Raw genomic sequence first — 12,610 nt, forward strand, 5'->3', positions numbered from 1 at the left:
TTACCACACTAACAACGACCCTGGAAACTGTCAGGCTAGAAAGTAACTTTTCGCGAGTCGCGTGGCCTGAAGAGCCTTCTAGTTGGAGCCTTTCACCTGCCAGGATAGGCTGCTTCTCCTTCTCCTCTTCCTCCTCCTCCTTCTACTCCTCCTTTTACCCCTGAGCCCATGCATAGTTTAAATTTCAATGCATAACTCAAGGACTCCTGCCTTCGACCTGTCTTAAGCCGTACCTAAAATTTAAATGAAAACACCTTGCGGCGCCATATGTGAGCGGCCATAAATTCAGCCTAGGACACACAGGCACTTGACTATGGGTAACCAGGAGCCAGGAGTCCGCCCCTCCTAGCTGGCGTTAATGGCAGGACCCAGGGAGAGCGGGTTGGACGCAACAGTTAGTTAGTTAACGGTATCTAAAATGGGTGTAAACCTGGGCCAAAGCTGACAAATTAAGTATGCATGAAAGTGGCAGGGAAACACACACACACCCAGGATACCCCCCACACCCCACAACCACTCATGTTAGAAAGCATTTCTTTAACATTGCAGTTAATAGGATTTGGCTGGAGAGCGGAATCAAATTAATTGTTTCATTTGTTTACAAAACGCTTCAGCTAGAAGTCATTTGTTGTTGCAACACTGTTGACAGTGTGTGTGTGGGTGTATTTGGGGTGTTAAGTGTGCGTGTGTGCACGTACTGGTTACAGGTGTACGGGAATCTTTAGTTGCATGCCTTAACTGACGTTTAAGTGGGCAATTAGGCAAAACTGTGTAATGTTTTCATCGTTAAGGACGTACGTGGGGGCTGTGCCTAAGAGTTCCAGGACTTGCAACCCACTCAAGGCCCAGTCCCAGTTAGAAACTCAAAGGTAACATGGCATCGCCATTGCATTGTCATCGGAGTATTTATTAACTTATTAAATTACCACACAGAAGCCAGAGAAGCTGCCTTGGCATACCGATAGCCAGACACCTGGTCACTGCCAGGTCCTGCCTGGTCCTTCCTAGTCCTCTGCCTCATTTAGTCCACATGCAAAGCACGTACTTTACGGCTATAGAGCACAGAGAGCTTCGATATTTCCCGTCTTATCTAAGGGTCCAAGCAACTAAACGAATTTATGTCGTAATGAATGTCAGTTGCCACACATATCTCCCTGTCTATCTGCGCTTTATGCACAGTTCAGCACTTCTTGGTGTGTGCCTGCCTGCCTGCAGGACGCCTCCCCATGTGAGCTGGCCAGGATCTTGATGGTAAATTTAATAGTTATTCAAAGGCAAAAAAATGAAAATGTTTGTGCATTTTCGCGGGGAGCTCAGCTTATCAGCGAAAAGTTGGGAAAAGTTGATTAGTTGCAGCTACGCCTCAGGGAGCTGGGATGGAGGAAAGCTTGGCCCAGGAGGAGGAGTCACAATTGCCGCTTGAATTACGAGCTGTTCACTTCTTGCTTAACATGGTCACCCCTCACACTCCCCACTCTACCTTTCCCCACCAAAAACCAGGCGTATCTGGGTCTCGTCCGTATATCCTTTAGCCTTTTTTTTACGAGCTGTTACCGGTTGTGTGCCCGCTATGCGCGAGTGCGTGTTAACAGGCAATTAAATCCGAATTACACTTTGCTCCTTTTTTTTTTGCAGGCATAGCCAGGTGTGTGTGTATGTGTGTGTGCCTTAAACTGCAGGTGTGCCGAGAGCCACGCTCCCCAGGGCGATAAGACTGCCGCCTGCAAAGTTCAAGAAGTCAGCGTGTGGCCCCGCCAACCAATTAAAGATAAATTTTAATTGCCGCCAACTGAATGGAGATTTATGCTGCCAGCCGAATCGGTTCTATCGGTTCTCTCGGCTTTAATTGAATGGAACAACGCGTCACCTTCGTCGGCCTTCGCCCGCCGATAATCGAATTGCCAAAAAGGTCGAGAGTCAGCACTTGCTGTGGGGTATGATGTCAAAGGGCGCTAAGCCGCAAAAAGTTAGACCAATTGAATTTTTGGTAACCGCTGGAACGGTGCTCGCAGGGAAAAACAAACACAGAACCCATAAAGTGCTCATACTTGGGTCCGAAAGTCAGTCTGGCAAATACATTTTATGTCTGCACTGCCAGAAATCCTTTTTGAAAAACTAAGTCTATTATTTGTTGGTCATTTAAAGAGCCGAAATGAGTGCAAGCCATTATTTTCAATGACAACATTTTGTTGTTCTTTAATGGATATTGTTGTAAAAGTATTGTTTTTATTGTTGTTGCAAAAACAAGGCTTAAATGTAGACATTTTCAGTATAAATCGAGCAATTCCTGGATTTCATGTATCAGGCGAACAGAATCAGCAGAATGTGGATTTCATTTCGTGAAATTATTATTTTCACTCAAGGGTCAGAATCGGGCATACATTTTGAAACTGCATACTCAGTTTTTACTAAAATACTTACCAATAATTTATAAAAAAATTTAATCAAAATTTGGCGGAAAACCTAAAATTTAATTCGAAAAGTTTTTCTGAGTTGCCTTTCCTAAGCTTAACAAAACTGCATACTCAGTTTTGCTAAAATACTTACCTATAATTACAAAAAAAAAGTTAAATAGCTTAATTTAATTTTACATATCTTTATTTATTATGCTTACAGAACTGGAAGAGCGAAAACGAGAGCGTGCGCAGCGATCCGCGAATCACAATTTCATCCTAGTCCTCATTGTAATTGTTGATTGATGATCATCGGATCGGCAGAGGTGAAACTGGAGGAGCAAGAAGATGGGATGGCGGAGCTCAAGCGGATGGCAGTGATCGAATCTTGGCTCCGGGCTAGTTGAAGCCCAGCAGGCGTAAGGTATTGGAATATTTATAAATATATTTAAATGTGTAAATGTAATTGATGGAACATACAAATTTGAATCAATAAAAAAGGGAAATCAATGTGGAATTGTGTGGTTTAAGCGGCATTTATTTGGGATTGTTTGGGGAAAAATCTGTTGAAAGCCAAATATATTTTTTTCTGATTTTTTAAAAGAATTTTTTGAATTTTTAAAATTTTTTTCTAAACTTTTAAAATGTTTTTCTGAATTTTTGTATATTTTTTTCTGAATTTTTAACATTTTTATCAGATTTTTTACATTTTTTAGAATTTTTTACATTTTTTGAAATATTTAAACTGCCAAATTTGAATTTGAATTTAACGACGATCAGTTTCAGTGTGCCCAAGTGATGTTGTAAAGCAACACCTAAATTTGGATTCAAAAGGTTTGAGTCTCCGCTTACTTGCACCGACTCCTAAATGATTCGAAACTTGGACTTTTTATAACAGTTTATACCAGTTTTCAGTTGCTTGCTGCTGGTTTCTGTTCGCCCGTTACCCCAATTTGGGAAGCGGCCAAGTTGAATGAAAAATCTTGCTCATGTGCATCAGTGATGCTCATCTGCATCAGTGATGCTCATCTAGTTTTTTTTTGTTGCATTATTGGTAGTAAATGGCATCTCACTAGCTGCCAGTGATGCTCATTTAGCTATTTTGCATTATTGGGACAAAATGGCATCTCATTAACTGGCAGTGATGCTCATCTAGCTATTTTGCATTATTGGGACAAAATGGCATCTCATTAACTGCCAGTGATAATAATACAAAATAGCTATGAGCATCATTGGCAGCTAGTGAGATGTCATTTTCTAGCAATAATGCAAAAAAAGATAGATGAGCATCACTGCTATTAAGCCCGATTTAATTGCCTCCCAATATTGAAATATAGCCAGATGAGCATCACTGATGCAGATGAGCATCACTGATGCAGATGAGCATCACTGATGTACATTACATGAGCAAGATTTTTCATTCAATTTGGCCGCTTCCAAAATTGGGGTAACAGGTGAACAGAAACCAGCAGCAAGCAACTGAAAACTGGTATAAACTGTTATAAAAACTTTTGGCAAAAATAATAATTGGTATAAACTGTTATATATTATTTTATGCATTTATACCCATTTGTTGCCGACAACAACAGCTTGATGGCAACAACAACCTTTCTACAACAACATCCCTACAGTAGCCCATCCAAATTTTCAAACATTTCCATGCAAATTGCTCGTTTCCCAAATCGGGGTAACAGGCGAACAGAAACCAGCAGCAAGCAACTGAAAACTGGTATAAACTGTTATATAAAGTCCAAGTTTCGAACCATTTAGGAGCCGGTGCAAGTAAGCGGAGACTCAAACCTTTTGAATCCAAATTTAGGTGTTGTTTTACAACTTCACTTGGGCACACTGAAACTGATCGTCGTTAAATTCAAATTCAAATTTGGCAGTTAAATTCAAATTCAAATTTGGCAGTTTAAATATTTCAAAAAATGTAAAAAATTTAAAAAAATGTAAAAAATCTGATAAAAATGTTAAAAATTCAGAAAAACATTTTAAAAATTTAGAAAAAAATTTAAAAAATTCAAAAAATTCTTTTAAAAAATCAGAAAAAAATATATTTGGCTTTCAACAGATTTTTCCCCAAACAATCCCAAATAAATGCCGCTTAAACCACACAATTCCACATTGATTTCCCTTTTTTATACCCTTGCAGGGTATTATAATTTCAGTCAGAAGTTTGCAACGCAGTGAAGGAGACCTTTCCGACCCTATAAAGTATATATATTCTTGATCAGCATCAACAGCCGAGTTGATCTAGCCATGTCCGTCTGTCCGTCTGTCTGTCTGTCTGTCTGTCTGTCCGTCTGTCCTTCTGTCTGTTTCTACGCAAACTAGTCCCTCAGTTTTAAAGCTATCTGAATGAAACTTTGCATATAGTCTTCTATATGCTCTCTTTGCTATATATGTCGGAAAGGGCCGGATCGGACGACTATATCATATAGCTGCCATACAAATGTTCGATAAATTTTTAAAAAACAAATTATAACTTTGCTGTTTTCCAACATTTTTGCACCATTTTTTAGATATTTCAGAATTTTGGTAAAAATTTTATGAAAATCGGACGACTATATAATATAGCTGCCATTGGAACGATCGGGAAATTATTAGGGAAAAAATTATTGCTTCGTTGTTTTTCAACGTATTTATATCTACTTTGAGATATAAGTTTTTTTTATTATTCTAGAATTTTGGTATAAATTTTATAAAAATCGGACAACTATATCATATAGCTGCCATAGAAGCGATCGGTAAATGTATAAAATATGTAAAGCTGGGAATGTAAAACTGTAACTGTCAAACTGTAAACATAATAAGTATAGGTAAAATTAAATGAAACTCTGTTTTGTGAGTGTTGTCAGTATTATAATCTATAATATAAACATCAAAACCAATCTGCAACGGCATGCCGAAGTTAGCTTCCTTTCTTGTTAATTTTAAAATAATGAAGAAGGAATCATTTTCGACCCCATAAACCATATATATTCTTGATCAGCATCAACAGGGGAATCTTTCTAGATATGTCAGGAAGAAATCGATTTTTTTGCCATTTTTGCAAAATTTTATAAGGAGTTACATCATTAAAATTTTTGATTTTGATAAAAAATTGAACTTTTAAAATTTTTAAATGAAGTATGCAGATTTATTAACTGTAGAAAATCTTGCACAGAACAGTTTTCCGATTTAAAATTAATGCTCTTTTGGCCGAGCTATGATATTTTTAATTTAAAAAAATCAAGAAGCTTTTTAATATAAAAAATCCGATTTTATAATACAAAATAATATTTTTCTAAGTCAGGGAATCATTTCCGACCCCATAAACCATATATATTCTTGATCAGCATTAACATGCGAATCTTTCTAGACATGTCCGGAAGAAATCGATTTTGTGGCCATTTTCGCGAAGTTTGGTAAGGGGTAACATCGTTAAAATTATCAAAAATGGCCAAAAATTTTGATTTCTTAAAATTTTAAATTTGGTATGCAGTTTTTTTTAATTAATAAAAACTAACACAAAACTGCTTTCCGAATCGAAATTAATGCAATTTTGGCTTAGTTATGATATATTTTAATTGTTATATAGGGTATACAAACTTTGACTGGCCAAAGTTAGCTTTATTTCTTGTTTATTGATTGAAATTTGTATGTTCCATCAATTACATTTACACATTTAAATGTATTTATAAATATTCCAATACTTTACGCCTGCTGGGCTTCAACTAGCCCGGAGCCAAGATCCGATCACTGCAATCCGCTTGAGCTCCGCCATCCCATCTGCTTGCTCCTCCAGCTTCACCTCTGCCGATCCGATGATCATCAATCAACAATTACAATGATGACTAGGATGAACGTGTGCTTCGCGGATCGCTGCGCACGCTCTCGTTTTCGCTCTTCCAGTTCTGTAAGCATAATAAATAAAGCTATGTAAAATTAAATTAAACTATTTATTTATTTTTTGTAATTATAGGTAAGAATTTTAGCAAAAGTATGCAGTTTTGTTAAGCTTAGAAAAGGCAACTCAGAACAGCTTTCCGAATTGAAATTCATGCATTTTTGGCCGATGATGGCCCGTGATGCTCATCTAGCCTTTTTTTTTTTTGCTATTTTGTTAGAAAATGGCATCTCACTATCTGCCAGTGATGCTCATCTAGCTATTTTGCATTACTGGTATTACTGGCATTACTGGTGATGCTCATTTGGATAGGATGCTCCCACCTAAAATAAAAACCCCCATCCTCCTGATAACTCAAAAATAACTAATTTTTTAAGGTTCTTTATTTAATTCCGGTTTAATAAATAAAAGAAAAATGGTGATGCGTGTGCCACAGGCGGAGGTCGTCTTCAATGGTTCCAGCTCGGTCTTGGTGGCACCCTCGTTTTGCTGCCCCGACTCCTAGTCCTGCTCCTCCTCGTCCTGAGCTTCCTCGCCAACGCTCTGTGTATCGCCATCAGAATCCGCTTTCAGTTCCTGGCTGTTTCTCTCAATGTGGAAGAACTAACATAACTAAATGCATGAAATTCAATTCGGAAAGCTGCTCTGAGTTCGTTTTTCTAAGCTAAACAAAACTGCTTACTCAGTTTTACTGAAATACTTACCTTTAAATTTTTAATAATTTTTTTAACAAAAATGAGCATGAAACTAAATTTTCGCTTACCCTCTTCATATATTATCCAACTGGGCCAGTGTCTTCCAACTCGTTTCCGATAGTTGCCAGTGCTGCCATCTCGATCTCGATAAGTAGTAATAGATGCTGAAACAGAAACTTATTGGTAACGGAATTTGAAATAACATACTAGGAATTTGACATCTTCAACAACCCGAAAAAATGCACTCCATGAATAGTTTGTCAATTTTCGTCGCATTTCTAATAAATATCAAACCCGACCCATATATATTTTCTAAAGCGGTGAACGGATTAACTTACTTAAAAAGTTCCCTAAAAATTCCTTGAAGAAATATAGACTTTTGGAGCAGCATGACGTCCAGGCGCACCTTATTCACTGCCAAACTTAGGGAGAAGCAGTTGAAGCGGCAGGGCGATCGCCTCTTCAAGGCTCACAAGTTTGAAGACGCCCTAAAGAGCTACTCTGCGGCCGTGGTAAGCCCTTGGTATACTTTTCACTAGATTATTTGTAGGATTTAAGTAGTACTCGGGTAGTACAAATACGGGAGCAGAATTTGATAATATTTCGGCATTTATTAATATTTTGTATTTTATTTTATATTTAATTACAGAATATGAACCCGACCAACTATAAACACCTTATGGATCGAGCCAAGTGCTACAAAAACCTTAATCAGTGGGAGCTATTCGTTCAGGACTGGCGTCGCGCCCTGAACTTTAAGGGAAATATGCTATATGTGGCCGGAATATTAATGGGCGCCGAACTCGTGCAAGCCAACAATAGCATCGAAGAAGTTGCCACTTACTTGAAGGCCGGTTAGTTAATATAAAATACAAGACTTTTATACTATTATTTATATATTTCATATTTTAGCACGTATCGTGACCAAGCGAGAGGTCCAAAGGAACTCAAATGGATTATTCCTAAAGTTGGAACGAGCTCGCAAGAATCGTTGGCTCGACTTGGAGTCAAGGGAGATTAATCAGGAAAAGGAGCTGGTTGACTATATGAACAAGTAATAATTAAAAGAAGAAACTTAATTAATTAATATTGCAAAAATGTACTTTATGTTTACAGATTAATCAAATTCGACAAGAAGATTCGTTTGGGGCTGTTGAAAAAAATTAAAAACAACTTGCCCGAAGATGAGGTTAAGGCTAAACGGCGGGAAATTCAAAAAACAAGCGTAAGTTTTACTGTATAGATAAATAATAATATTTATATATATTCTTAAAACATGAATATATAATTATATATATAATATTCTTATTTATCTTTTTGCAGACAGAGAAAAGCAAGCAGCTAAGCAAAATATTTGAGAAACTTAAGGAGCGTCGTAAGGTAGGTAGCGAGTAAGCTAACAGTAACAGTAACAGTAGCGAGTAACGAGTATGGAGTAACCACATCCATGAGTAAAGAGCAACTTACAATTAATTCTAATAAGTTACTAGAATTTTTGAACATTTTAATAAACCCTTGAAACTTTCAGAAACGCGAAATTCCCGACTACCTGCTATGCCCGATAAGCTTTGGTATATTCAAGAATCCAGTAATCACTCCTTGCGGCATCACCTACGAGCGCAAGTCCATTGTTAAGCATTTGAAGCAAGGTGGCCCCTTTGATCCTGTCACACGCACCGAACTCACTGAGGAACAGTTGATACCAAATCGCGCCATAATGAATGCCGTTGACTCGTTTCTGGCCGAGAACGAATGGGCTAGACACGAGTAAGAGACGAGTGAGAAAAGCGGCAAATGCTTGGTTTAAACGTAAACTTGCGTTACAAGAACTAAAAAAAATTGTTATGTTATAAGTTATACTTAATTTTATTTTTGAACTTGAACTTGTATATTAAATTATCAATTTAAATTAGCTTTTAAATTGTTTCCAGTGTAGAAAAAAGCGAGAAAAGCAATCGCCACAATTGTTTTAACTTTAAACTTGCTATATAAAATCTACAGAAATTATTAATACTTGTACTTAATATTTTTTAATAATAAAAACAAGCCAACTTGAATTTGTATATTATATTTTGAATTTAATTAAGCTCTCAAATAGTTTCCAGTGTAAAAGACACTCATAAATGAATCGAGTGAGAAAAACACTCGCTGGAATTGACTTAACCTGAACTTTATAGTATATAAAAAATCTAATAAAATATTTTTAATAATAAAACAATTTAATTTAGTTCCGAAATTGTTTGCAGTGCATTAAAATCAGCATAAATATGTGTTTAAAGCTCTGGGTTTCTCTGGGTTCACCATATCGGGCACCATATCATTACTGGAGGATGCAAATGAAGCCATTTTCCAGCCCGAAAACTACTGCCTAGAAAAGGGCGGAGACCTGGAGGCTAGACCCCAAAGCTTAATCCTTTTGTGAGCAAACATACGCTGACCCGGCCAGGAGCTCTCCTGCTGCTGCTTCCAGTTCCGCTTCTGTTTGTGACGCTGGCGGAGGAGTTAAGGGAGGTCACAAAAAGTGTGGCAAGCGGAAATCAAATGAAAAACTCGTGCGGAGAAAATAGTACACAAAACAAAAATGGGAATGAAATAAAATAAAATGAAATAAAATAAAAGTCAACTTTTGCCGAACGCATTTCTATTGTCAGCAGCACACACAGTCTTGGTCGTGGTGGCTTTCGGTGGGTGCAAAACTTTCCACTGCGGGTTCCACTGGGTCTGCCCTTTGTTTGTTGTTCCTCCAGCGTTTGTTTTCCTTGGCCCTTGGCCCTCCCCCCTGCCTTTATTACGTATTTCATTTTTTAGCTGTGGCAGCAGAACGCCGAGCCGTTCACTTCATTTGCCTACACGGCCGAAAGGAGAGTCAAGGAGCACTTTTGCCAGGCGTTGTCCTTACTGCGGCTGACAGGAGGCACCAGAGAGTAGGGGAGTGGCTCTGCTGCCACTGGCAAAAGGACAAACTTTTGTCGCTTGGTAATGATGGCATTTTGGCATTGCTGCCTGCCACTGCTGCTGCTGCTGCTGCTGCTGCTGCTGCTTGTTGTTATTGTTGTTAAAGTTTTGTGCACAAACACACACACACACGCACGCAAGTTTAAACAAAAGCAGCCGCCAGTCCCATAAACAGTCGACAGGCGTTACACTTCTCTCTTTGCTGCGGGTCAAAACAACAACATCTGCAGTTCGCATCTGCATTTGCTTGCATTTGCCGCTGCGTATACTTAATGCCATATCAAGTATACGCCCCGAGGAGCGCTTTCGTTTGCTTGTTTCTTCCAATAATAATGCTTTTTTTTGCGGTTGACTTGCCACGAATTGTCTTTATCATTTAATTGAAAAGCATAAAACAACGTCTCATTAGCAGTAAACGCATGATCTAGTTGCCTTTTGGTTGGTTAATTGTGTTACTTTTCTGCTAATCAGCTTATGCAATGCACTATAATTTTTGTTACCATTTAGCGTGGCAAATTATTTGCCAGGCGAGAACTCCTCCCAGTATCCAGAAGTTTCTTATCAGAGGACGCAGTAGCTCCTGCACGCTCCACTGAGCAGCACTGGGACTTTGCTGGTCAGCAGCAGTGCTGCCAGTTTGGCAATTTAGTTGCTAGATCTGGGAACTTTTAGAGCCACAAATCTAAAAATTTTTATTTTTGATAATTTAAATTTATAAAAATTTATATTTGTATTAAGAAATTTATTTAAAATTTATTAAAATGATAAAAGGAAATTTAAAAAAATTAACATTCTTTAAATAAGTGAAAAAAATAACTTTTTATGATTTATATTCTAAAATAAATGAATACCTAAATTAAAATTAAATATAAGAATTACGAATTAAGGTTTATTTTCTAATATATGTTTGTACTTAATTAAAAATTAAAATTTTACGGACATGGCATTTTTTTAAACATTTTTTTTAATAATATTTAGCAATTTCTAACAATTTTTCTTATTACTTCAAATTTTAAATAAATGAATACACAAAGAAAATATACTTTTTGTTAAAATAAAAACTAAGAATAAATGTTTATTTCCTTAATTATATTTGTAACTTGTTAAACATTCAAATTTTATGGACTTGGCATTTTTAAGGAATTTATATATAATATTTAACAATTTCTGAAAATTTTTTTCTTCAAATTTACCAACTTTTGCTTCAGAAATCCTGGCAGCGCTGGACAGCAGCTCGCGGGGGAGGTGATAAGCGCAGCTCCGGTGGGAGGGGAGCCTAGATAACACATAATTGTGTCCAATGTTAGGGAAAATTTAGCTGGAAGACCAGAGGGACACCGAGTCCGAACTGTGAACTACAACTAGGAAACTGCAGCAGCAGCTGCTGGAACTCTTTCGTCATGGGTTCTGGAGCAGCAGGAGCAGCAGGAGCACCAGGACTTGACTCATTTATGAGAGGGAAAAGCGGCAGAGCTGGGTATCTTAATGACGTGAATGTCGGAGGAGTAGACAACGTCAAACGTCTTGAAACCCGTTTAATTTGTTTCTCAAGAATTCGCACAAAAGCGTGCCAGGCTCGTCCCTCGTCCTTCGGTGCGTTTGCCTGTCTTTTTTTTTATGAACTCCTTTCGGCGTTATCTCCGATTTCTCGAGTCAAGTTCGCTGGCACGCTTAATTACCGTCTACCCGCCTCTAACCCCCTATGCTGTGACGTCATTTGGCTTCAATTAAAATAGCTAAAAGAGTGGAGGATTGCATGAGGATTTTTAATTAAAATTTACTTTGTAAATTATACGTTCAGGGATTTTGGCCAGTGCGTGCTCTCAGCCCACAACCGTTCCAGCTTCCATTCACACTTTACGGCCAACTGTTAATCGTTAAGGCTGTCTCCTTTGGAATTTGCACCCATTCACCTTATTATCTGTGCATTTTGCCTTGTTATGCTTGTTATACCCTTGTCGAAGGGTATTTGGCACTGTCTATATGTTGAGTTTAGTCTCAGTTGAAAAGGATAGGTTAGGATTTTGAAGGATTTTTCTCTAGAAGATAAAAGGATTTCTTTTGAAATTTCCCTTTCTATGGGAGTTTTAACAAGGTGGCAGTCTTATGGCAAAGTTAGAGGTGGACAGTCCCAGCTATCAAGTGGCAAGTGGACAGGCTTTTCTCTCTCTTTCTATGAAAGCTTACTTTTACGCTGTCTTTTAGCTTTCTTTCTAGGCTTTATTTTTTGTTTAGCGAAGAATATGTCCTAGAAATGACAGAATATCGATATATCGATACTGTATCGGTAATTGTAAATTGCAATAAATTGATGTTCTGATATATCGGATTCAATATAATCAGAAAACGAAAACAAATTAAATAACAATTGTTGAACATATTTAAACTTTATTCAACCTTTAAAAAAAATCGATTAGTTTACGATATTTTCAATATGAAAAAGAACTAGATATTATTATTAATAGAACCTTTCCAGTCGATATAATCGATATGCATTGCCTTGAAAGGGTGTCCTCTGTAGACTCTACCGAAAAAACTAAAACTCCTTCTCACATTCTAAAGATATAAGCAGACTTAAGTGAATGTCCTTGCCAAATTAGGAGTCAAAGGGAGCTACGATTTAGATACAAAACTTTTGTACGGTCGTAACAATTAATAGACTCTTAGGAACAAAC

At 37.5% G+C, this 12,610-nt stretch overlaps 1 protein-coding gene across 1 annotated transcript; it reads left to right on the forward strand.

Annotated features, from left to right (window-relative positions):
* The first annotated feature begins 7,240 nt into the window (after positions 1-7,240).
* LOC108079364 (E3 ubiquitin-protein ligase CHIP-like) lies at positions 7,241-8,893 on the forward strand. The gene is made up of 6 exons (XM_017173672.3): positions 7,241-7,492; positions 7,630-7,834; positions 7,893-8,034; positions 8,097-8,205; positions 8,304-8,360; positions 8,509-8,893. Exons 1-6 carry the CDS (start codon positions 7,370-7,372, stop codon positions 8,749-8,751), a joined length of 879 nt encoding a protein of 292 aa, XP_017029161.1. The 5' UTR covers positions 7,241-7,369; the 3' UTR covers positions 8,752-8,893.
* The last annotated feature ends 3,717 nt before the right edge of the window (positions 8,894-12,610 follow it).

This window comes from Drosophila kikkawai, chromosome X, assembly GCF_030179895.1.
Source record: "Drosophila kikkawai strain 14028-0561.14 chromosome X, DkikHiC1v2, whole genome shotgun sequence".
Lineage (NCBI taxonomy): Eukaryota > Metazoa > Arthropoda > Insecta > Diptera > Drosophilidae > Drosophila > Drosophila kikkawai.

Excerpts from the sequence above, each read along its gene's own strand:
- LOC108079364 (XM_017173672.3), top strand. The coding sequence starts at position 7,370 with ATGACGTCCAGGCGCACCTTATTCACTGCCAAACTTAGGGAGAAGCAG. Across the intron at positions 8,206-8,303 it reads GGGAAATTCAAAAAACAAGC|ACAGAGAAAAGCAAGCAGCT; the intron begins GTAAGTTTTACT and ends ATCTTTTTGCAG. Across the intron at positions 8,361-8,508 it reads AACTTAAGGAGCGTCGTAAG|AAACGCGAAATTCCCGACTA; the intron begins GTAGGTAGCGAG and ends TGAAACTTTCAG.